This window comes from Chlorella variabilis, assembly GCF_000147415.1.
Source record: "Chlorella variabilis unplaced genomic scaffold CHLNCscaffold_37, whole genome shotgun sequence".
Taxonomy (NCBI): domain Eukaryota; kingdom Viridiplantae; phylum Chlorophyta; class Trebouxiophyceae; order Chlorellales; family Chlorellaceae; genus Chlorella; species Chlorella variabilis.
The window spans coordinates 183,978-207,408 of NW_005435051.1; the positions used below are offsets into that span (position 1 = coordinate 183,978).

Sequence of the window (23,431 nt, forward strand, 5' to 3'; positions counted from 1 at the left end):
TTTGCTGTGGGCGATGACGTGCTGCTGCTGCCGCCGAAGCGCGGCAAAGTGGGCAAGCAGCTGGGCCGCACCGCATCGTGTGCCGCGTGGTGGAGATCAAGCGGCCCTTTGGCGTGACCATGTACCGGCTGCGGAGCGGAGCTGGAGTGGTGGAGGGTATGCATCAGGCCAGCAGGCTATCTAAGGCGCCACCCAGCCTGGCCAGCGAGCTGACCTTCAGCGGCACGGCGCAGCGAGGAGTGCCTGTGGTGTCTCTCAATGTGGCGATGGCGGCGCAGCCCGGCGGCGGCAAGGCAGCCGTGCGCTGCGGCTGCCGCGGCGCCTGCACCCGGAACTGCAGCTGCAAGAAGAATGGTGCGCGGTGTGGGCGGCACTGTGGCTGTATAACCGGTAAGGGTGGCAATTGCAAGAACCATTGAAAAAGTGTGCCTTGTACGCTTTGCCGTCTCCGCTGGAAGGTGCTGCCGCCTGTGGCGGCTTCATATTTCCTGTTCATTTCTGTTGTTCGGTCTCTCTGTTCGTGTTGGTTGGCTTGTAAGAGTTGTATTTCTGACGCTAGAGAGGTGAGATGACAGCGGGAGCGTTGAAGCGTGCATGCCATCACGTGTGCAAGCAGCCCCGCTCCGCCCCGCTCAACCCTCAAACAGGGCTATATGGGGTCAGTTCACGTATGGGAGGGGAGCGCCGCGCGGGCTGCCAGGAGGGAGCGGGGGCGGGGGTTGCCCAATCGGGAGGGTGCCACATCAGGGGGCAACACATGGCCTCCAGGTGGGCAATAATACGCGCTTCCCTCGGCAACCATACAGTCTCCACCGAGGCAAGGGGTCTGGTGTCATACAGGGGGTCTTGAACGTCCGGCCATCTGCTTGCCGGCCCTCTCTCTTCCCGTTTCAATTACACAGCAGCAACCGTTCGAAGGTTTCGGCTACAATCGGCACGGGCCGCGGGCAGCCGCAGTGATTCCCGGGCCGGCGCTGCAGCTGCCGCGCTGCCGCTGCCGCTGCCGCCGCCTCACGAGCTCTGGCAGCACGCTGTCGTGACCTCGGATAAGTGGAGGCCATGAGGAACCTGAGGGCCGCCTGCATAGCGGCTTGGCAGCAGACCATGGCAGGGTTTACCAGCCTTTCAGGAAGCCCCAGGTGGGCGGCAGCCGCGTTTGGCTGGCACACCGGCTTTGGCCTCACCACTGACACTCGTCGCCTGCCTAGGCACTGAATGCAGGGACCTTTTCGTCGTGTACGCTCTCAAGGTGTGTGGGGGGATGTGGCCTGCCTGGGATGCATTCCACATACCCTGCTCCTCCCCGTTCCTTGCCCATTCTGAGTGTGCTCCTTGTGCCTCGTGCTCCTGGCTCCTCCAACAGGCCTTGGAGTCTTACAACTATTTCTCCTTGTCGCGCTGCCTGACCCTCTATCTGACTGAGGAGTTTGGTGTCAGCGACTACCGGGCAGGTGAACCTTGAGCCGCCGCCGCTTGCATGTGCGTGCTGCTCTTGTGAATCAGCATCAACCTGCTCTTTGCAGGCTTTTTTTACGGCGTGTGGGGAACCCTGCTGACTGCCTATGGGTTCCTGCTGGGCGGTGCTATCGATTACCTAGGTGCGCTGCTGAACCCTAGGCAGGACATGCATGCTGTCGTCACTCACTGTTTTCAAGGTTCCCTATCTGTGGTGCATGCAGGTGTGCGTCGCTCCCTGGTGCTCAGCTTCCTCCTCAACTGCTCCAGCAGGCTGGTCATGGCAGCCACACAGTCCAGGTGAGGCCGCTGGGCCATGTTGCTGCCATGCTGACTTCTTCCTGCTGCCTTCCACCGCATGCTCAGATTAGTGCTGAGCCCCAGTGCTGCCATGCTCGTCTTCTCGCCTTGCAGTCTGCCCTCAGCTCTCTCGACCTGCTGCCGAAGGCAAAACATTTTGCATTTTGTTGCTATGTGACTGTTTCATGCAGGACGCTGCTGCTGATCATGCTGCTGGGCCCCAATTGTATTGCCGGCAGCTTGGGCGTGCCGGTGATGACCATCGGGATCAAGCGATACACACATGAGGGCAACCGCGGCTTTGCCTTTGCCCTGTTCTACACCCTGATGAACTGCAGCGCGTTGACTCAGGTGAGTGCAGGCTCACATGGTTGTGCAAATGGCTTGCATCCTGCTGCTGTGCCAATGCCTGCCCAACTTCCACTTGTCAGGGCCTGCTGATGGACTTGTTTCGCATCGATTTCAAGCACGGTTTCCAAATCCACTCCCTGCCGGACCGCTCTCTGCTCAACAACGGAAGCCGCCTTTTTCTGGCCTCAGGTTGAATGGATGCCTGGCACTGCGGAACATTTGCCGCTGGACTATGCTGCCGTTGCTGCTTCCATTGCATGCATTCTGCTGTTTTCAAGCCGCATCCCTGGTTCCATGCAGGTTGCATAACCTCACTAGTTGGGCTGCTTGTTTCGCTGATGCTGAATGAGAGTGCGCAGCTCGCGCCCAAGCGCACCGGCAGCGAGGTGCTGGAGGGCTCGGTGAGTGTGGGGGTTCTCACTTGGTGGTATTGGGCAAGTGGCTCACAGGGGCTAGCATGTGTTCACAGATGAGTACTTACAGTATGGCCTTCTGCCGCTGCCTCTGCTCCACTGCAGACCCACAGCCACCGTACCACCTCTTCTGCTGAGCTGGAGCTTCCGACTTCCCCAGAAGTGCCCCTGCTGCTGGGGTCTGGCGACAGCCGCAGCAACGGTGCAGCGCCATCCCATGTGCCTCGCCACCGCCTGCACGGTGGATACACCCCGCCAGAAGGGGACACGCCAGCTGAGGGGCAGGAGAGGCCCGGCAGCGGCAGTATTGGTGGCGTCGCCGCGCCAGCAGCAGGGCAGCCGAGCCAGGGTGCCAGCCTGCTGGAAGGTGTGCGGGATGTGCTGTCGTCACGCGGCTTCTTAAAATTCCTCTGTATGTGCATCTTAACGTCCAACTTGAAGACTGTCTTCCGCCATTTGGATGCTACGGTAAGACCTTTGCCTGCTTCACTGTTGGGCTGTGCATATGCAGGTGTGAGTGCAGAGTTTGCAGGACAAGCATGGCAGTGCTTTCTTCGTGGCAGCAAGCAACCATCGCTGCCAACCCATTGCAGCTTCCTAAATATCAGCTGAGAGCCTTTGGCTGCGATTTCCCCATCGGGCTGGTGTACTCAATCAATCCCTTCATGATAGGCAAGCCACAGAGCATGAGCCGCTGCTGGTCGCTTTGTGGCCTGCACTGGACGGCACAGACACTTGTGGCCGTCAACCTTTCATCAACCTTGGTTGGCCCTTCGGCCACCCCATGTGTGCAGTGCTGCTGGTGCCCATCGTGGGCGCCATGACAACCGGGTACCAGCACTTTGGTTAGTTGGGAAGGGCGGGAGATGGGTTATTGTGGCGCTGGGGCGAGGATCATCATCATGGGGCAGCCTGCCTGAGTAGGCGCCAGCTGCCCTGCCACCTGCGTGCTGCAGACATGATCCACTACGGAGGCTATGTTTCTGCTTTGTCACCGTTCATCATCGTGGCTCTCAATTCAGGCAAGGGCATGGAGGGGCAGAGAACAGTCCCATATCTTGCCTGTGCCATGTACTGAGGATTGCAGGTACCCTGTGCCTTGCAGAGCTGTCGACCATCCTTTTTGTCGCAGTCCTGTCCCTTGGGGAGGCCATCTGGTCTCCGCGCTGTTATGACTACAGGTAACAATTTGGGCATTGTTTCAGATCAGAATGTGTCTGTGCTCTGACGATGCCTGTGCTCTGACAATGTGTTGCCAACTTTTTAAACATCTCATTTCCTGCATCCTCGGGCACGTGCAGCATGGGCATAGCGCCTCATGGGCGAGAGGGGATCTTTACCGCCCTGTCATCCGCTCCACTGTTTATTGCCCAGCTGCCCACAGGTGGTTGCCTTGCTGTGGCTGCGCTCGCTGCCCACGGAGCATACTGGCTGGGTCGGCCGATTGATGTGATGCTGCCATGTTCACGTGTGGGATCTTGGTGCAGGCATGCTTTCTGGTGCCCTGCTGCAAGCATACTGCCCTGACAACGCACAGTGTGGAGGAAACCAAGGCCAGGAGGGCAGGGGCAGGCGCTTGCTGATGGCGGCCGGCGCCGGTTGCAGCGGGCGCAGGCTGCAGGGTCTGGTAGGAGCATCGGCAGGGCTGGGCGATGTCCCGCCGCCCGAGATGCCCACCTGCAATGGGCGAGCGCTGTGGGCAATAGTGGGTGCTATTACGCTGTCCTCGCCGCTCTTGGTACTGCTAACACAGGTGCACCTGGGCGCTGGCAGCAGGTTGGGCTGCGAGAGCAGACGCGAGCTGCTCTGTCTATGCATTTTGGCAGCTCCGAACAGCTGTTGGTCTCTGACCGCTGTGTGCCTGCCTCAGCAGCGTTGGATTCGGCCAGACCCTCAGGACTTTGCCAAGGCGGATGCGGGGCACCGTGGCAGGTATGTGTCGCGGTGGGCATGCTTCGCCATGCTTGTGTATCAGCACCAAATGCCCTGCTGCAGCAACGCCTCTTTGCTCAGGGGTTTACTTTGCAGCTGGATTTCAGTCTCCTTGGGGCGTTTCAGTCTGCTGCGACCTGCCCTAATCAGTGTCTTCTGCGGCACATGGCTGCGGCTTTTGCGCTGATCAAAGTTCCTCCCCGGTGCAGGTCGCCGACAGAGGGCGAGTACTTTGACATCAACGCAGCAGATCCAACCGATATGCTGGAGAATGTGTGCGTTTCCAGCCTGCTACACGCACCAGATGGCGGCATTGAGTCCCCGGCTGTGCGCCCGGGAAGCGCGGGCACTAGCTCGCAAACGGCATCCGGCGAGCGCAGCGGCATGCGCAGCGCAGGCTGATGGTCACCTGCACTTCCCCTGCACCATTGCTTCATGTCATCGCATGCCTTCGTTTGCTCGGCTGCTTGATTCTCTTGTATCATTGTTGCAGCTCTTCTTGTATCATCATTGTTGCAGCTCTGGCCCGCGCGCGCTGGCGCCATGCTGGGCCTGCGTTGAGTTTTGGATAATCCGTTGTGGGGACAATCAAGTCGACGTGCACCCGGCCTACACTGTCTTTAGTCTCTAATCTTGATCTGAATCACAGCCGCCAACGCAGAGTCGTTTTCGCGCACGAAAATGACCGCATGTCGAGTCCCATTCGCGAGCCTGGTGCTGCTGGTGTGTCTCTCGGGCCTTCCCGGTGCATTTTCCAGGCGAATGCAAGGTGGGTGAGCGATGCAGCCCTGCATGCCGGCTGCGCCACTGTACCAGCACGCCGCCCAAGAGCAGAGCAGGGAGCTGTGCAACCCTAAGTGCATTAGTTGAGTGCGGCCTGAAGACTCTCAACGGCGCGGCACCCAGGCTCGGCCAAGCTCTCCGACCCGCCGCCGCCGCCATGCCGCCGTCGCCCGATTGATGGACGGCGGCGGCCGCTGATGAAGCTGCTTGCCTGCACTGCCCTTCAGATGTGGAGATGGCGGGCCACGATCACAGCATGCATGATCACAGTTCGCACGATGCCAGCATGGGAGAGGGCGGGGACGATACAGGCATGGTCATGATGGGCGGCAGCGTCAACATGGACGACCCCTGCTACACCACGCCCTCCGCCGACAGCTGCTTCTCCTTCAACCGCTCCGATGCGGGTGCGTGTCATCCACTCACTGCTGCTGGCACCATTGTCGGTGAATCTGCACACCTCTGCCTGCCCCTGGCACGCATGCATGCCTGCGTGCATGTGTTTGTACCAGCCAGGCTGGCTGAACTGAACTGAGCAAACTTGGCCCCTCCCCCCTTGCCCTGCTGTAGACTGGACGGATGACCTCACGCAGCTCTGCAGCGCCATGCCCTTCATGATTGGGTGCTCCCTTTGGGGGCAGTGCCAGGTGCAGCAGTTGTCCAGTGCTGCAGCGCTTGCCTCTATCTGGCTTCAGGAGAGCCGGTTCGACCCAAGCCAAACTTAGCGTCACCTGTTTGCCTGCCTGCCTGACGCGCAGAATGGCACCGCCAGCGGCACCTACTGTGTACTGCCTTCACTCGTTGGGGACGTCTGCATCGACATGCCTCGGGTGAGGCTCAATGCCGGTCTCGCTTTTGCCTGCCAGTTGTTTTTCTGTTAACCAATGGAAGAAAGCAGCCTGCACAGACTAGCTGCCCCCGTGTACTGCTCACTGTTATCATGTGCACTGCCCTGGCCCGTGGTGGGGCTGTGCAGATGAAGGGGTGCGAGGCGTACAACGCGCTGTGCGGCGGCAACGCCACCGCCGTGGAGCAGTGCATGAGCCCGGGCCCAATCCCCGACGTGCTGACCACTTTCACGGCCAAGGAGGGTCTCGAGGTGAGCCCCTGGCTGCTACTGGCGGGCTGGCAGCTGTGTCTGCACTTGTTCGCCATAATTGGCCCTGAAAGGAGTGCCTCCTGCCTACCCTTGTCTTGTGCAGAGCCTCTGTGACACCCACTGCATGGCTGGATGCGGGGCGTGTGGCTCGAGCGGGGACTGGACCACCTGCACCGACCCACTCATGGTGCTGGCTAGGATGTGCTTCGGTGAGCTTGCCATGCTGCTGGTGCTCAGCAGCTGCCATGGCTGGCAGGCAGGTGGGGAGCTGGCGGGGCAGCGCCGAACAGACGCCCGTGGTCTTCAGCCATGCACCACCCGCCCTGCAGAGATGGAGATGATGCCCGAGTGCGGCGCCACCGGCTTCACCACCATGTGCGAGGACGAAGAGGTGAAGGCCACCTTCCCCCTAGTGTGCGAGGAGCCGCCCGCCCCCGTGGACGACTGCGCTTGAACCAGCCACTGTGCTGGGACCGACTGGAATTTTATTTCGCTTGCGCGCGTGGCAGCAGCAATGCTGTTGCATGCGATTCCCCTTCCTGTCCCGCTCCAACTTGACACTCGTCACATTTTTGTGCTATGTGCTGTTTGGTGTGCTCCAAAACTCTCACACTGCTGCTTTCTCACACTACTGCCAATGTGCTTGTCAATACGTGAGTGCACAGGAGAACTGATGGATGTGGACGTTGCCCAACAATAGTAGAGTCCTTTGCCGTTTGTGCTGGAAGTGCTGAGGGCTGGGCTGGCGGGGGGGCGGGGGGAGGGGTTCAGGCATGCATGGGATCACACACACTGATTGAACAGATTGTCCTGATCCCCTGCATCAGCCATGCACATCAAAGAATGCCAGGGGTACAGTTCAGGGCAGCCAGGGGCTGGGCGGCGCCAGAGATACAGGGCGAGGTACAGGTCAGGATTGCCTCCTTGGCGCGGGCCCCAGGGCCTGCAACAGGGAGTCGGTAACATCTGCCGCACAGCCTGCAGCCCTGCAGTTTCGTGAGGTCTCTTATCTTCGCTCTATCTTGTGCCTGGGGGAGCGGCTCCTTGGCTACATAGCCTGCATTTGCACCCAACAGCTCAGATGGCGTCAATTACATCGCGTGCAAGCGCCCGGGCGTCCTGCAGCCAAGCAAACACGCGGGCTGGCCGGGTGGCTCTGAGCGGTGGCGCATTGCTGCGGCCTGCTCGGCCGGCTCGCAGCTTCGTGCCGGCGCGCAAGCAGCAGCAGGGTGAGGCCAGCAGCCACACCCCGAAGGTCACCGCCGCCGCTTCCGTGCCGCCCAACGCTCTGCTCTGCCCAGGTGGCTCAACTCTGCCCAGCTCAAGCCCATTGCATGTGGCTGCTCCTGTATACAGGCGCGGTCCGTCGCGGAGGTGCGCTCTCGGCACGCGCCTCTGCGGTGGAGGACATCCGCAAGGTGCTGTCTGACAGCAGCAGCCCGGTGGCGGGGCAGAAGTACGACTACATTCTGGTCGGCGGCGGCACCGCGGCCTGCGTGCTGGCCAATCGCCTGTCCGCCGACGGCTCCAAGCGTGTGCTGGTGCTGGAAGCCGGCCCCGACAACACCTCGCGCGACGTCAAGATCCCCGCCGCCATCACCCGCCTCTTCCGCAGCCCCCTCGACTGGAACCTCTTCTCCGAGCTGCAGGAGCAGCTGGCGGAGCGCCAGATCTACATGGTGCGTGCCGCGGCGGCACGGCAAAGCAGTGGGAGGCCGCTGGGCTGGCCCTGTGCGCATTTCTCGCCTGCAGCTGTGGACTGGTGTGCATACCTTCCTTTCCGTGTCGCTTTGGTTCGGCTGCAGGCGCGCGGCCGGCTGCTGGGCGGCAGCAGCGCCACCAATGCCACGCTGTACCACCGCGGCGCGGCGGGCGACTATGATGCCTGGGGCGTGGAGGGCTGGAGCTCGGAGGACGTGCTCAGCTGGTTTGTGCAGGCGGAGACCAACGCCGACTTTGGTGAGGCACCAGCAGTTTGCTACCTTTTTCTTTTGGTGGAGAAGCAGCCGGCCTGTGGATGTGCACAAGTGTATAGCAGTGTGTAGCAGTTTGAGGCCATCAGCATCAGCGGTGCTGAGAATCCCGCAAGTCGGCAGTTGGATGCGTACGCGGTGCCCTGGACTCTGGCTAGGCGCTGAGCGCACCAGCGCTTCTCTCGCCCGTCGCTCGCCTGCAGGCCCTGGCGCGTACCACGGCAGCGGCGGCCCTATGCGTGTCGAGAACCCACGCTACACCAACAAGCAGCTGCACACCGCCTTCTTCAAGGCCGCAGAGGAGGTGGGGCTTACCCCAAACAGCGATTTCAACGACTGGAGCCACGATCATGTGAGAACACTGCACGGGGGAAGCAGCTCCAGGCGAAAGGAGGGAATCTGGAGCGTTGAGGAAACTACACGGCTTTGGAGTGTGCCACAAGGGTTGATTCCGTGCCTCACTCACCTTCTGCTGCCTGCCTCATCTATTCCCCTTCCCGTGGGGCGTGCAGGCTGGGTACGGTACCTTCCAGGTCATGCAGGACAAGGGCACACGTGCCGACATGTACCGGCAGTACCTCAAGCCCGTGCTGGGCCGCAGAAACCTGCAGGTGATGCAAGCAGCCTGCCGCCTGTTGTCACTCCGCTCTGATGCAGAACTGTAGTTTGTTGCTGCTGCCGTTTGTGTCCAACCATTCCCTGGCTTGTTGCTGGACCGAATTGTGGCTCGCTCCCCCGCTCGGTATGTGCAGGTGCTGACCGGCGCGGCCGTGACCAAGGTCAACATTGACCAGGCTGCAGGCAAGGCGCAGGCTCTGGGTGTGGAGTTCTCAACCGACGGGCCCACAGGTGGGTGGACAGGGCGCTGCTGGCTCGCTCTCCAGCCTGACATGGGCATCCTGCCAGCTGCGTGGGACTAGCTGTAGAAGGACAGTCGTTGCGGAGGACCGCTGTGATGGGATGGTGCTTTAACCCCTGCCTCATGGCCGCGCAGGTGAGCGGCTGAGCGCTGAGCTGGCGCCAGGCGGCGAGGTGATCATGTGTGCCGGCGCCGTGCACACGCCCTTCCTGCTCAAGCACAGCGGCGTGGGGCCCTCGGCGGAGCTCAAGGAGTTTGGCATCCCGGTGGTTTCCAACCTGGCAGGTGCGGCAGGGTGCTTGTCGGTGGAAGCAGGACTGCTGGATAGCTGGTGTAGCAGGATAGCAGGGAACCTGGGAAGGCGCTGCCTCACCGCCCTCCTTTGCCTGTGTGCCTGCAGGTGTGGGTCAGAACCTGCAGGACCAGCCCGCCTGCCTGACCGCGGCGCCGGTCAAGGAAAAGTATGATGGCATCGCCATCAGCGGTGAGCGAAACTCGCTTTTGGGACAAGCGACGATGTGTGGAGCAGCGGAGCAGTGAAGCAGTGGAGCAGCGGAGCAGTGGAGCAGCGGACCAGCAAATCTAGTCTCCACCGTTGCTTTCAGTGATGTGACATCAAGGGTGCCATGTGACCATTGATGCCAACCCTTGCCCTGCACGGCGCCCCGCCGCTCTGCAGACCACATCTACAACGAGAAGGGCCAGATCCGCAAGCGCGCCATTGCCAGCTACCTGCTGGGCGGCCGCGGCGGCCTCACATCCACCGGATGCGACCGCGGCGCCTTTGTGCGCACGGCAGGTGCGCACTCGACACACGCATGCAAAGGCAGGTTGTCCACGCAGGTTGGCATGCCCTCCACACTGGTATGGCCTGTGGTCTCTGGTTGTTGCCAAACACGCTGGCCCTGCTCTTGCGTCCCTGCCCGCGGGGTGCAGGCCAGGCGCTGCCAGATCTGCAGGTGCGCTTTGTGCCGGGCATGGCGCTGGACCCGGATGGCGTGTCCACGTATGTGCGCTTTGCCAAGTTCCAGGTGAGCCCGGCGTTGAAGGGCGGCCAAGAGCAGTCAGATGAGGAGCCACATTCAACCTTGATGGCGTATGCTTCAGATCGAGCTGTACAATGTCTGCCTGCACGTGTGGGGTTGTATCATGTTCTGACAGTTGTTCTTGGCCGCGGTTGCTGCTGCCTGCAGTCCCAGGGGCTCAAGTGGCCCAGCGGCATCACCATGCAGCTGATCGCCTGCCGCCCGCAAAGCACGGGCAGCGTGGGCCTCAAGAGTGGTGAGCGCGCAGTGCTGGTTGGGCGGATACAGCAGGAGAACGTCGTTTGGACACGGTGTGTCCAGTCCAATGGCAGGGTATTAGCAGCCCAAATCGCAACTTGTCCGTTGATGCACTTGTCCCTGCAGCCGACCCCTTTGCGCCGCCCAAGCTGAGCCCCGGCTATCTGACGGACAAGGACGGCGCTGACCTGGCCACGCTCCGCAAGGGCATCCACTGGGCGCGCGACGTGGCGCGCAGCAGCGCGCTCAGCGAGTACCTGGATGGCGAGCTGTTCCCCGGCAGCGGAGGTGCGCCTGTGCTTCTGTATGAATCACAAAATGAAGCAGGTCACTTATGTATTGAAATTTGTGTGGCTGCGCTTGGAAGTCGTATATTGCTGTGGTCTGTCTGCGCAGTGGTGAGCGATGATCAGATTGATGAGTACATCCGCCGCAGCATCCATAGCTCCAACGCCATCACAGGCACATGCAAGGTGGGCAGGCCCTGTCTGTTGCCGTGATGCATGATGCGTGCATTCCAGGCGGCACTGGAGAAGGACGGCAGCAGGAGGGTGTGCCTTGTGTTCAGCTGAAGCGATAGATGGTCACCCTAACTGTGCAGATGGGCAATGCCGGCGACAGCAGCAGCGTGGTGGACAACCAGCTGCGGGTGCACGGTGTGGAGGGCCTGCGGGTGGTGGATGCCTCGGTGGTGCCCAAGATCCCAGGTGTGTTTCCTTGATGTTGCCTGACCATTGCTACACAGTGGCATGCCCTGGTTGGTGGTCTGGGCTGCATGCCAGGGTTTGGCATGGCCATGCATCCCATTCCCGAGTTTGGGTGAGGCAATGGAGGCCTGTTCCTCGTTGTGCAGGTGGCCAGACGGGCGCGCCAGTGGTGATGATTGCGGAGCGCGCCGCCGCGCTGTTGACTGGCAAGGCGACGATCGGGGCGAGCGCTGCGGCCCCGGCGACAGTGGCAGCATGAGTGCTGCCTGCGCGCCGCTTACTAGAGCCGATCGCACCCACAAATGCTACCGCCAATCCCCCCATGTGTTTATCTTTTCTGCTGAGTTTTGATTCGTACTGATGTGCCACCCCTGTGATGCCATGCTGAGACAAGAACACTGACTCTGCTTAATCTGACTCTTCGCTCTGTTTCAATTTTGCCATGCACGACTATGATGAATAGCACATTCAACTGTAAACAACAAGAACTGCACTCTCGGAAGGAAGCAGCAGGGCGTCGCTGTGTAGGACCGCGGGACCAGGTCGCCAGCACTGCTGGCACCATTCACAGTTAGCTGGCAGTTCCCTTAAAGTGCTCCTGCGCCGCCTCCAGCTTCGTGGCAACCACGTTGCACAGGGGGTCTGCCCTGACCAGCTGATTCTGCAAAAGATGGATGCAGTTTTAAAAGGCATGTCTGAAGGCATTGGGACAGGGAAAGTATGTTGCATTGGGACAGGGAAAGCATGTTGCCATGCAGCAGACACGCACAACATGCCATGCATCGTGCGGTGCACTCCCATGCTACCATCCCTCACCTGCGCTCCTCCTAGCACAATGCCGCTGTAATGTTGGCTGCAACTCAGGCCGCTGCACCATGAGTTGCGAGTGCATGCCATCATCTAGCATCTAGCTTGAAAATGAATGCAGGAAATAACAATGGAAACCAAAACAAACATTTGGCTGTCATTCCCAATGGCGCATCGCCCTACCTGAGGCAGTAGCAGGTGTGGTAGTAGTCCGCTGGTTTGCCTGGCTTGTCACGCAGGCCGCCCCTCGGCATCTACAAGTGCAACCTTGACACAGGAGATTGTCACCACAGAGTGAGTGCACCCATTTGAGGCTGGACCACAGACTCGCGTGTAAAAAGCAGCTCGCACTACCCCGTAACGCAACTCACCACTTGGCAGCACTTGAGCAGCCACAGCTGCAACGCTGCCGCATCGTACAGCAGCGGCAGCCCCTCCAGCTGCTCTGCCTCACCACTGCCGACGCTGCTGCCCGTGGGAAGGGCCTGGTCCAGCAGCGTGGCCGCACCACGGCTGATTGCATCCACATGCTGTTGGCAGCTCTCCAGCGCCTTTTGCAGCTCGGAGGCCTTGTCCAGAAGTGCCAGCGCCTGCTGCTGCAGTGGCCCGCCAGCGGCCACCCCCGCCGCCGCCTTGTACCGATCCTCTGCCTCAATAGATGCCTCCACCACAGCATCCAGCTGTTTCTGAAGATCCTGCTGCCGGCGCTCTGCTGCTGCCTGGGGGGACAGGTGGGGCAGGCTGGCCACCCACTCTGCCAAGGTGGTGCTGTCATCATCGCCGCTATCAGCTGCCAGCAGCGCAATGATTCGGTCGACAGCTGCCGCCGTACCGGAAACATCTGCTGCTGTAGATGGCGCGACCTTCTTTGCTGCTGCCGACACGGCTGCTGCGCCCTGCTGCTCCTTCAACAGCGCCACCAGCAGTGGGAACACGCCGCCCTGCCAGAAGCTGTAGCACCCGTCCACAAGCTTGTTTGTGCGCCCCATAAAGCCGCCCTCCACCTGCCCCTGCAACACATCAAACGTACATACAGGAAACTCAAATCGTAGAAGACATGAGGACAACAAACTACCAATTGCAATAACGAGCGCTTTCCCATCCACGTCATCTACCTGGCAGCGCACTGCCCAGCGCAGCAGCCGATCCAGGTCCAAGGCATGCGCTTTCCCCAGCAGTGCCGCAGCAGCCAGCCCACAGAAGGTGTAGCCGCCGTGCGCCTCATTCCAGGGCTCGCCCCCAATGCCCCCCTCATGCGACTGCACGCAGCAGCACACAGGTCACTTCAATGCACAGTTTAGTGCATTATCTCAGTTGATTAAAAGTCTGCCATTGGGGCAAAGCATTTTAACCAAGGATGCCCAACACAACACAGTAGCCATCGCCAGCATTGGCATACCTGGCAGCGGCAGATGTAGTCGACCATGCCACATGCGTCAGCCACAGCACTCTTGTCTAGAAGCAGCATCTCACAGGCCGCCAGCGCGCAGTAGCAGCCCCGTACATCCACCTCGCCGCCTGCTGGTTGTTTGGTGTGGGGGTATGGCAGTCTGTCACGACAAAGCGATGTGCATGAAATCACCAGCTGGACAGCAAACTTTGCAACGACTCACCTTCATGCATGGTCATGCCGCCACCCTGCTCTGCCGGCACACACATGCGCAGCAGGAAGGAGAGCAGCTTGGGGCGGTCCACAACTGCAGCTCGGGCAGGAGGGGGAACGCAGGCAAGTTGTAAACACACAGTTGCTGGCGCCCAGCAGCGTTTAACATGCGATTCGAGGGTCCGAGCAGTCCTACCTCCCAGTGCATCAGCTCCACCCAAGGTGACCAGTGTGCTCACAGCTGCAGTTGAGGCAACTGTTGAGGTCATTTCCACAAACAGTGTGCAGATTACGCACGCAGACAACTAGGGGACAATGTGTAGGCAGATGTGACTGGCAGCTGCACCTGCGTATGTGGGCGCCAGGTGCGCGAGCTGGTATGGACCTCCGCCAAAACCGCCCTCAGGGTGCTGCAAGGCATGCGGCCGAGAGGTGCAGGCTGGCAGTCTCTGCCAGACGTCCATTGTCCATACATGCAATGCAGAGCAGGACGCACCTGGCAGCTAGCGATGAAGGCGATGATGCTGTCCCTGTCGGGCGCCTGGGGCACGGGGCCCCCAAGCAGCGCCGGCTTGCACTTCCATGGGAGGCCCCTTCACCACAAAAACTGTCCCCCAACCAGCAGTTCGGCCCCATTACCCAAGCAACCAAAACCGATGGCCCATGGCCGACAGCACACACGGCACCTGTGGGTGACCCAATAGCAGATCCAGGTGCGGGAGGCGTCCAGGGAAATGAACCCTGCAGCAGACCAAGCAGGTGCACATGCCCGGTTGCCCTTGATTCGCTGCTAGCACAGCGGAGCTGCTCTGGCGAGACGCCTTGCCATCCGCACTTGCTGCCCGTAGATCGCACCCGAGGGCAGCTGGCCCAGGCCACCATACAAGTACTTGATGTGCTGCTGCGGATTCAGTGACAGGCCCTCCTCGTCCTCGAGATCGAGTTTGCCTGCAGGTGACAGGTGGGAATTGGTCGGGAGGCGCCATCGGCGGCCAGCGGCGGATGACGGGCTAGCTGCTCAGGGCAGCGCGGCCCCAGTTCCTCGTGTGGGCACACCATCTGCATATTCTGTTGCATAGATGTGGGCAACCCTGCGCTCCAGCTCCGCTTGATCGATCGAGGTGGTGGTCTGCAGGCTATCGTCGATAGTCATGGCTGCTACGTGACGCAGACACCACGCTGAAAGTGCTCTTCGAGTGTCGGGCGGAGATTCTCGGCCCGAACTCCCTCTTCTCGCAGCAGTCGTAGCAGGGCTTACAATGCTCGGGCCAGGAGGGCCTGGTAACTGGCGCAGTTTGATCGGAAGTTCTTGCAACTCGTCCGCTGGTTGCATGCAGTCGCGCATCGCCCGACATGGCTGCGGCAGACAAGGGGCAGCCCACAGAAAAGCTTATACGCGTGCACGATGAGCCTGGCGCGGTGCAGTTCACGTACAGAAGAGCCGCCGCCCTGAGCTTCTCCCTCGGCACGGGACTCGCTGCCAATGGCGCCGCCGCCGCCGACGGCCTGCTAGCCGTCGTAGACGAGCGCGTGCAGAGCGTGCAGCCTGCAGTGCCACCAGCTCTAGAGGAGGAGCTGGAGGACTTCATCTCGCTGGATGCGCCGCCAGCAGCAGCAGCAGCAGCAGTAGCGGCAGTCCAGGTGCGGCATTGGGGGCACGTGCATCAAAAACCAGCAGGCATCCTCTCCTCACGCCTGTGTATCAAGGTGAAACCTTGCCTGAAGTGTTACCTGCCATGCCCATGCATCAGCAGCGACCAAGCTCAGCAGGGGCGGTGGGAAGCTTGCTAGACGACTATGTGTCTTTAGGCATTTTGGACAACCCGGCAGCGGCAGGCGCCGCAGCGGCAGGCGCGCCTAAGCCGGCAGGCAGCACCAGGCCGCAGCCGCTGAAGCGAGTGCCATGGATGGCGGCGCTGAAGGGCATCCGCAGCCCACTGCTGCGCCTCCACCAAGGCATGTGGACGCGCTCGCTGCTCAACTTCCTGCTGCTGTCGTTGCCGTGAAAGGCCCCGATAACGTTTTTTTCGTCGCCTGTCACTCCTGATCCATCGCCTGCCTGCCCGTGTTCAAACCCGGCCACCTGCTCCTGTGCCGCCCCATCCCTGCAGAGATCGTCGAGTTCTGCCGCTACCTGGCGCCCTCGGCGGAGGAGCAGGCGCAGCGGCAGGCGGCCATGGACCGCATCGAGGCCGTCGTCACCAGCATCTGGCCCAAGGCCCGGCTGCAGGCGTTTGGCTCCTTTGCCACAGGTGTGCCGCTGTTGGGCATGCAAGCACAGTACTGCAGACGTGTCAACGCAATCTGTCTCTGGAGTAGGTAGGGGGCATAAGCACCTGTACACACGGCCTTGTGGCCTGCACGGTATCCTCCCTGCAGGGCTGTACCTGCCCACCTCTGACGTGGATGCGGTCGTCATGGGCAGCGGCTGCGCCGATGTGCCGCAGGGCCTCAAGGCACTGGCTAACGCGCTGGCCCGCAAGAACATGGCCAAAAACATGCAGGTGAGGCCTTCTGGCTGGGTTCCTGCTGTGAAGGTCTCCAGGTCTAAAAAGCGCTGCGTTTTACTGGCGGACAGTCCAGTAGGCAGCCTAGTCTGGGTAATGAAACCCGCCTGCAGGCCAATGCTGCCATGCTGCCCTCATTCTGTTTCGCAGGTGATTGCCAAGACCAAGGTGCCCATTTGCAAGTTTGAGGATGCGGAGAGCGGGTACAACTTTGACATTTCGTTTGACGTGGCCAACGGGCCCGAGGTGGGGTTGGCTGGGCTGCGCATGTCATGTGGCGACAACCTGGGCGGTGCACATGACCAAAACGCACCACTTTGCTGTGCTGGAACGCTGCCCGAACCTGCAGGCCGCCGAGAATGTGCGGGCGCTGATGGATGCGCTGCCGCCGATGCGGCCGCTGGTGATGGTGCTCAAGGTCTTCCTGCAGCAGCGGGAGCTGAACGAGGTGGGGTCGGGTGCTGGACCACCCATCACACGGTAACTGTGCTATCTTACTTCGCACGGATCCACCACCCCACAACACCTGATGCTGCCTGTCGTCCCGACAGGTCTACTCTGGCGGGCTGGGCAGCTATGCGCTGCTCGTCATGGTGGCCACATTCCTGCAGCTGCACCCCTCGCGCCAGCCGCCAGGTGACTGCGGCCGCCATCCATGCTGCCTGCTGCCATGTGTTTTTGGTTGTCCTGGCGTGGTTGATTGGGTGGCCTGCATCAGCCGCTGGCAGTGGTTTTGTTAGGGCAGCTGAACCGGTGCTCGGTGCCGTGTGTTGCAGCCAGCGTGCACCGCTACGGCAGCAGCAAGGGCCAGGTGGTCGCCAGGGAGCTGGAGGGCTGCTTGGGCGTGCTGCTCGTCGACTTCCTGCGCTTGTATGGCCGGGCACTGAACAATGTGGAGGTGGGCGGGGCTGTGATGTCGCTGATCTGCAACTGTCTGGATGCGGGTTGGAGCTCGCCTGGATTGCCTCGATTGTCGGTGTGGTGTGTTGTGCAGGTCGGCGTCAGCTGCCGCAAGGGCGGCTCGTACTTCAACAAGCGCGCCAAGGGCTTCTTCCAGGTGCGAGGGAAAACACAGACAGCAGCACGCACCGCAGGCTCCTTTGCCTGGTTGCTGGTCCCTTTGAAGCCCACACTTGTGCAGCGCTTGCCTGGGATTTGGACTGTCAAGCCACTGAGTCCTGCCATTCATGCCCGCAGCCGGACCGCCCCTTCTTGTATTCTGTGGAGGACCCCAACGACCCCACCAACGACCTGGGCCGCAACAGCTACAACATCAGCAGGGTGCGGGGCATGGGCAGCCTCTTTTTGGGGGGCCTCTTTGCCATGCACGCGCCAGGTTGGCGGGCTTGGGAAACAAGCCGTCGTGCAGTCCTGGCAGCCTGCAGTGAAGCTCCCAGCCTGACATGCTGCCTGCCCTGCCTGCCACAGGTACGGATGGCTTTTGATTGGGCCTACTGCCAGATCATCGCGCCCGCGGAGCTGGGCACGTCGCTGCTGCAGCGCGTCATCCGGTGAGCGGCAGCCTTGGCCACCCGCGCCGCAGAGTTGTGTATTGCTGTTGAGCACCAGTGGGCTGCCGACACGGCACCAATGTTGAGCTCAGGCTGTCTCCCCCATGCCATCTGTGCAGCCTGGACCCTGTGCTCTTCCTGCGAGCCCCGCCCTCACCGGTGGACGACTCGCCCCCACCGCCACCTGGCCTCTCGAAAAAGAAGAAGAAGCACAAGCGGCAGGGAGAGGAGGGTGATGATGAGGAGGAGGACCAGCAGCGAAAGCGGCAGAAGAAGCGGCGGCGGCACCGCGAGCGCAGCTTGTCAGATGAGGATGGGGAGGTGGCCGGCAGCGGTGGGCGGTGGCACCTGGAGGACGTGGAGGAGAGTGAAGAGGAGGAGCGGCGGCCTGGTCACAAGAAGCAGCGGCATCATCACCACCACCATGGCCACCACCACCATGCGCAGCAGCAGCAGCAGCAAGGCAGCAGGTGGCAGCGGCAGCAGCAGAATGGTGGAAGATGGGAAGAAGAGAAAGGGGGGGGGAGCAGTCGCCATGTTTATTTTGATGACTGAGGTGCGGCGCCGCTCAACCAGCTCGGAACTCGGTAACATGACACACATGGCAAATTTTCTGCTCAGGAGTACAGTGCTGGGGACAAAATGCGGTCCGGGCGCGCGCAAAACACAAAACTGTTGGGCGGGGCGTCAGCCGCGCCTGGCGGCTGCCATCATGTCCAGCTGCTGTGCCGCGCTCACTTGCCAGCGGAGGCCTTGAGCTTGGCGAGCAGCTGCTTCTTGCGCTTGGCACTGATTCCCTGCTTCTTGGTTCCCTACAGCAGGTCGGAGTGGGCATCCTCAGGTCAGTGTCGGCGTCTAAAGACCGGGTGCAAAAACACAAGGCTAATTGTACAACCTCCAGCCCCAGTTTTTGCACACGGCGATCCAGGCCTCTTACCTCCAAGTTGTAGCCCTCGGAGCTCGCACGCTGCAAGTAGCAGGCAACAAAAGCAAAAATGGTGTGGACGGAGCAAAGGATGTGCGGGCACAATTCACCGGCTGCGCGCATTCGCACATCATCCCCAACCAGGGCGCCCCCAACCAGGATCCTTGGATATAGCAATAAATGGGGCCCATGACATGCAGGACAGCAACCCACATAGCTGTTTTTCGGAGCAGGCTGCGCCGCCTCTGCGGCGGTGGCGGTAAGGCCCAGCACCGCTGCTGCAACCAGGCCCAGGACCGCGCGGCGCTCCACGGGCTGCTGGTCAGCCGCCTGCGCGCAAACCACCACCTGCTGCCGGCGAGCCACCTGGGCCTTGGCGGGGGCCGCCTGCAGGGCAGCCGGCAGGAGGGCCCGAATTCAAGCCCAGCATTGCCTACATCGGGCATCAAGAGTGGCGGCGAGTCCTGCACGCCCGGCATCGCGGTGCCCAAGCCCTCACCACGAAGCGGGTGGAGGCGGAGAGAGCCAGCATGATCGCCTGAAGATGACGATAACGGGGGAGGGCTGCGGCGATGTCGGGACTAGCGTTGTGTCCTGATTTTTCCGGATCAGGTGAAAAAGCAGGACACCTCTGAGGTACACAAGAGCGGCCGCCCCTCGGTTTGCCTGGGATTCCGACGAGGAATCGCTCCTTGGTCCCTGCAAGCTCGGGCTGCAGGCCTCTGACGAGCCGCTTTGCCCCTTTCCGAAAAGCCAGAACTGCGCAGGGAATTCGCTGAACGATAGGCCGGCCACGCATTGCAAGTCAGCCAGTACAGGAATTCACCCAAGGTGCAATACCGGCGCCTTGCCGTCGCCGCCGCCGCCCGCCACCCGCTGCCAGCAGCGCCCCCGACCCATCTCGCCCATCGAGCACTCTCTGCGCAAGCAGCGCCTGCCACAGCGGCTGCTCCCATGAACGTAAAAAAACGCAAGGCGGGCGGCAGCCTGGCAGGCAGCATTAATGCGCTGATGGATCGACTGGAGGCTGTCAATGCCTCTCTCCTTCAGGCAGCATCCGCCAGCGCGGTGCAGGTGCAGCTGAAGAAAATAAAGTCATTGGACAGCTCAGCAGCAGCCAAGGGCATCAGCCCCTCCCTCTCCTCCCTGCCGGTCGACCACCAGGAGCTGGCGCGCCGGCTCGAGCGGCAGCAGCGCTTCAAGGAGGAGAAAGCCGCAGCGGCGGCAGCGGCGGGGATCAAGGACAGCCAAAAGACACTGGTGGAGCTGCGCTCAGAGCAGGGGGTGGCCCGCGGCCAAAATCTGCAACTAGAGAAGGACTATTTACGGCTGACCGCTCTGCCAAGGTGGTGGAGAGGGGCTGGATCGGGCTATTTCACATGCATCGCTTGCCCATGTTGTGCCACCAGGTGGATCATCCGCCTGCTGCTGCTGTTTTGCAGTGCCGTAGATGTGCGGCCCCCGGAAGTGCTGCGGCAAGCGCTGGAGCTGGTGAAGCGGCGGTGGACAGAAGGGTGGGACTACAAGGATTGTTGTAACCAGCTCAAGAGCATCCGCCAGGACCTGACGGTGCAGCACATCAGGACGGTGCTCACGGTGCAGGCGAGTGGCTGCCGCCCCCGCTATTCCTATCTACATGTTGGCTGCATGGCTGGCGGCGCAGCTTTTTACCTCTCCTCTCGTGCATGGTGGCTGCTTGTGGGCGTGCAGGTGTACGAGACGCACGGGCGCATCGCCATCGAGGTGGGCGACTTTGCAGAGTACAGGCAGTGCCACAGCGTGCTGCAGCAGCTGTACGCAGACGGCGTGCCGGTGAGTCCCCTTCATGCCCCTTGGTCGCGGCCATAGGGCTAGCGCGACCTGCTGGCAGGCCGAGGCAAGTGCGGCTGCTGAGTATATGTTTTGCTCTCATCCTGGTCCATAATGTCGACAGGGCGAGCACAGAGAGTTCTGTGCTTATGGGCTGCTGTATGCGGCGGCCACGGGGCGGAACGTGCTGGCACATGAGATGACCGAGGCCTTCTCCAGCAGCGGCAGCAGGTTGAGCGCCAGCGGCGGCAGCAGCCTGGCCGGCGACCGGTTTGTGCGCCATGCGCTGGCGGTGTGCCGCGCATACCTCAACGGCGATTTTGTGTTGTACATGCGGATGTACAAGGATGCTCCACGGATGACCCCCTACCTCATGGACCTGCTGCTGGCGAAACTGAGAGTCAGGGCATACCGTGAGTGGGGGTATTGTTTTGTGTATAAGACGGGTGGCGTAGCTTGCATGCTTGTTGCCGCAATCCGCTGGCATCCGCTGCTGCTCATTGCCGAATGCAGAAACCGTGCTCGCCGCCTTCATCCCTTCTGTACCCCTGTCAGCATTAGCCAACTGGTTTGGATTTCAGCAGAAAAAGGAGGCAGCGGCCTTCCTGCGCGAGCGCGGGGCAGTGGTGGTGAGCGGGAGCTTGGACATTAAGGAGTCACGAGCGGCACAGCAGCAGCAGCAGCAAGAGCAGCAACAAGAGCAGAAATAGCCTGTGGCTACCACAAAAGTGACGATGCCTGTGTAACACCGTCGCACGCCGCCCTGGCGCCGCACGCCGCCCTGGCGCGCTGCTGGGCGCTGTGCTGTGGCGCAGAACATCTATCCGCGTCGCTGGCGCGTGTCCATGTACAGTCGCCTACCATGCGCCGCCCACATGCCGCTCCCACACAGGCGGAGCTGCCTGCTCGGAACGAGGCAGCGGGCGATTTTGGGACGCTCAGCGCGGCGGCTCTAGAGCTCATCGCGCAGCACGTCATCTCTTTCAGAGACAAGTAAGTAGATGGGACTCGCGGGTGGTATGCTCAAATGGCGGGGTCTGCCATCTTGGGCCGGCGGTCTGCCACCGCCATGCCGCCGCCACCCAGCCTGCCGGGCTCCTACCCTGCCATTTCAGACTGAACCTGTTGCTGGTCAACCGTCACTGGTGCTCTACCCTGCGCGGCTCCAACACACTGTGGGCTAGCACCGTGCTGGACCTCGAGGAGGCAGACGAGCGGCAGGTGGCTGGCATGGTGGCGTTCATCGCTTCACGAGCACGGGTGAACACAAACATCATTCTTTGCGCCATGCATGTAAAAAAACACGGTTTCCTGACTATATGCTGCTCTGCTTCATGCGCTACGTCAAAGCAAACACTGTATCATGACTGCACGCTGCTCTATGTCACAAGCCACTCTAGCTCGTCTTGCCACACCATGCCCTGTAGGGCATCCACGACCTGGAGATCTCATTTGGCCGATACAGCGACTGGCCCAACCTGGGTTTCATGCTGGGCATGCTGCGGGGCACGCTCCGCCGCTGCAGCCTAGTCGGCCTCGACGCCGACTGCGAGCTGCCCGCCAGCGGCGGGGCCTGCTTGTACGCCCTTCGCGGCTTGACCTCCCTCGACCTGGACAACTGCCTCCAGTCTCTGTCCCCCAGCATTGGCCAGCTGACGTCCCTCCGCGAACTCTTGGTTTCGCGGGAGGATGGCCCATCACCGGAGTTTGACGTGCCCTCAGAGATATCTAGGCTGCAACAACTGTCGCGGCTGGAGCTGGTCCGGTGAGCCGCCTTTGTTGGCGTTGAGCGAGTTGTGACACAAGCTGCTGACCCCCTTGTTTCGACCGCTGCCTGCAGGTGCACAGCGGCGCTGCCCATGGAGCTTTCAGCACTGTCCAGGCTGCGGCTGCTCAATCTGGAAGGCAGCGACTTGTGCGAGTGCCCCGATAGCGTGGACATCATTCTGCAGCAGCTTTCGCTGTTGGAGGAGCTTGACATGGGTGGCTGCAATCTGCAAGGTGCGCTTTGTTAATTCAAAATCAGTTTGTAGCATTTAGGTTAGTTGTTTGAGTCGTCCCTCCTGCTCGTGTTTGCAGACGTGCCCTCTGCAATTTCAAAGTTGTCTCATCTCTCCACTTTGAGTCTGCACAATGCGTTCCTGCACTCGTGGGATGCGGCCACCTTTGATGCCAAGCTGGCCTGCCTCAGCTGTCTACATTGTCTGCTCTACCTGGACATGAGCGAAAATGTCAGTCGCGCTGCAGGCAGCCGTGTTGCGTCGACCGTCTCCTAGACAGCAGCAGGCAGCTGCTCATTGCACACCTCTGGCCATGATCAAACTTCTCCCCACCCATTGTCTTGTGCTGCTTGTTGCAGGAGATGACGGCTGTGCCACAGCCCGTGGCTGGCCTGGGCCGCCTGGAGACGCTGAAGATGGGGCTAAACCCGCTGGTGGATGTCGCCGATGGCCCCTATCTCGAGTCGCTGCTGCACCTGGACCTGCGGGGCAGCCGGATAGCCACGTTGCCGCAGGTAGCAGCCACAGGGCGGCAGCGGCAGGGCGCAACGCCTGTCCTGCTTCTGCTGGGCCGGCAGCTGGCTGCCCTCCACTCTGGGCCTCACTGTGTGCCTGGACTGCGTGTCTGCAGCATTTGACGCGTGCGCAGCGCCTCCAGGTGCTGGGCCTCTCCTGCTGCCACGAGCTTGTGCTGGACAGGTAGGCATGCGGCACGTTGTAATCAGCAGCAGACTGCCAGTTCTGGACAGCTGTTTGTTCCCCAGCGCACCGCTGTGAAGTGCTCTTGCCGCTCCTCTGCAGCACGCTAGCAAACGACGTAATCGGCAGGCTCAAACACCTGGAAACCATCATTCTGTGCGGCCAGCAGATGAACACCGTCGACTCGGCGCGCTGCCTGCTGCAACTGGGCAAGATGCTGCCTCACCTTGAGGTCAGCAGCCACGGGGAGGCCGACACAGACGACGATGAAGACACAGACGAGGACTCTGAGGAGGACTCTGAGGAGGAGGGTAAGGCCGGAGTTTTTGTGAGTTGTGCGTGGTGCACAACGCATCTGGACGCCGCCCAGCCGACTGAATGCTTGGCCTCATCCACTTGCAGAAGAGAGTGAGTT

At 61.2% G+C, this 23,431-nt stretch overlaps 7 protein-coding genes across 7 annotated transcripts in view; 6 read left to right on the forward strand and 1 right to left on the reverse strand.

The window, feature by feature from the left end:
• Positions 1–2,415, forward strand: part of CHLNCDRAFT_141701 (hypothetical protein) — a gene marked incomplete at both ends in the record, with an annotated part of 4,864 nt that extends 2,449 nt beyond the window's left edge. The window contains 8 exons of the mRNA XM_005842927.1: positions 96–354; positions 981–1,050; positions 1,222–1,249; positions 1,364–1,451; positions 1,524–1,598; positions 1,680–1,755; positions 1,947–2,106; positions 2,407–2,415. Of these exons, the coding sequence (XP_005842989.1) occupies positions 96–354; positions 981–1,050; positions 1,222–1,249; positions 1,364–1,451; positions 1,524–1,598; positions 1,680–1,755; positions 1,947–2,106; positions 2,407–2,415 (765 nt within the window). The remainder of the gene's footprint in view (positions 1–95; positions 355–980; positions 1,051–1,221; positions 1,250–1,363; positions 1,452–1,523; positions 1,599–1,679; positions 1,756–1,946; positions 2,107–2,406) is intronic.
• Positions 2,416–4,101: 1,686 nt separating this feature from the next.
• On the forward strand, positions 4,102–4,853 carry CHLNCDRAFT_141703 (hypothetical protein; the record flags this gene model as incomplete). Its single annotated transcript, XM_005842928.1, has 3 exons — positions 4,102–4,146; positions 4,390–4,451; positions 4,661–4,853. 3 exons carry the CDS (start codon positions 4,102–4,104, stop codon positions 4,851–4,853), a joined length of 300 nt encoding a protein of 99 aa, XP_005842990.1.
• Positions 4,854–5,520: 667 nt separating this feature from the next.
• Positions 5,521–6,787, forward strand: CHLNCDRAFT_141704 (hypothetical protein; the record flags this gene model as incomplete). The annotated part of the gene is made up of 6 exons (XM_005842929.1): positions 5,521–5,641; positions 5,805–5,881; positions 5,993–6,064; positions 6,211–6,333; positions 6,437–6,542; positions 6,663–6,787. The coding sequence occupies 6 exons, from the start codon at positions 5,521–5,523 to the stop codon at positions 6,785–6,787; spliced, it is 624 nt and encodes a 207-aa protein (XP_005842991.1).
• Positions 6,788–7,667: 880 nt separating this feature from the next.
• On the forward strand, positions 7,668–11,414 carry CHLNCDRAFT_28598 (hypothetical protein; the record flags this gene model as incomplete). Its single annotated transcript, XM_005842930.1, has 14 exons — positions 7,668–8,012; positions 8,139–8,260; positions 8,481–8,658; positions 8,819–8,917; positions 9,059–9,159; positions 9,314–9,450; positions 9,566–9,683; positions 9,894–9,964; positions 10,102–10,189; positions 10,382–10,446; positions 10,575–10,736; positions 10,845–10,921; positions 11,050–11,155; positions 11,302–11,414. The coding sequence occupies 14 exons, from the start codon at positions 7,668–7,670 to the stop codon at positions 11,412–11,414; spliced, it is 1,782 nt and encodes a 593-aa protein (XP_005842992.1).
• A 209-nt stretch (positions 11,415–11,623) lies between these two features.
• Positions 11,624–14,718, reverse strand: CHLNCDRAFT_28585 (hypothetical protein; the record flags this gene model as incomplete). Its single annotated transcript, XM_005842959.1, has 12 exons — positions 11,624–12,023; positions 12,146–12,216; positions 12,337–12,402; positions 12,847–12,972; positions 13,078–13,221; positions 13,362–13,483; positions 13,576–13,710; positions 13,912–13,975; positions 14,062–14,136; positions 14,245–14,306; positions 14,421–14,496; positions 14,620–14,718. The coding sequence occupies 12 exons, from the start codon at positions 14,716–14,718 to the stop codon at positions 11,624–11,626; spliced, it is 1,440 nt and encodes a 479-aa protein (XP_005843021.1).
• Positions 14,719–14,866: 148 nt separating this feature from the next.
• CHLNCDRAFT_37639 (hypothetical protein) lies at positions 14,867–17,587 on the forward strand (the record flags this gene model as incomplete). Its single annotated transcript, XM_005842931.1, has 9 exons — positions 14,867–15,206; positions 15,317–15,521; positions 15,677–15,817; positions 15,945–16,096; positions 16,262–16,318; positions 16,422–16,520; positions 16,624–16,746; positions 16,899–17,016; positions 17,241–17,587. The coding sequence occupies exons 1-9, from the start codon at positions 14,919–14,921 to the stop codon at positions 17,585–17,587; spliced, it is 1,530 nt and encodes a 509-aa protein (XP_005842993.1). The 5' UTR covers positions 14,867–14,918.
• A 239-nt stretch (positions 17,588–17,826) lies between these two features.
• Positions 17,827–21,027, forward strand: CHLNCDRAFT_28593 (hypothetical protein; the record flags this gene model as incomplete). Its single annotated transcript, XM_005842932.1, has 6 exons — positions 17,827–17,904; positions 19,751–19,854; positions 19,951–20,104; positions 20,219–20,320; positions 20,442–20,730; positions 20,831–21,027. Coding segments are annotated over 6 exons (924 nt in total), but the record flags the coding sequence as incomplete, so codon positions are not given.
• Between the last annotated feature and the right edge of the window lie 2,404 nt (positions 21,028–23,431).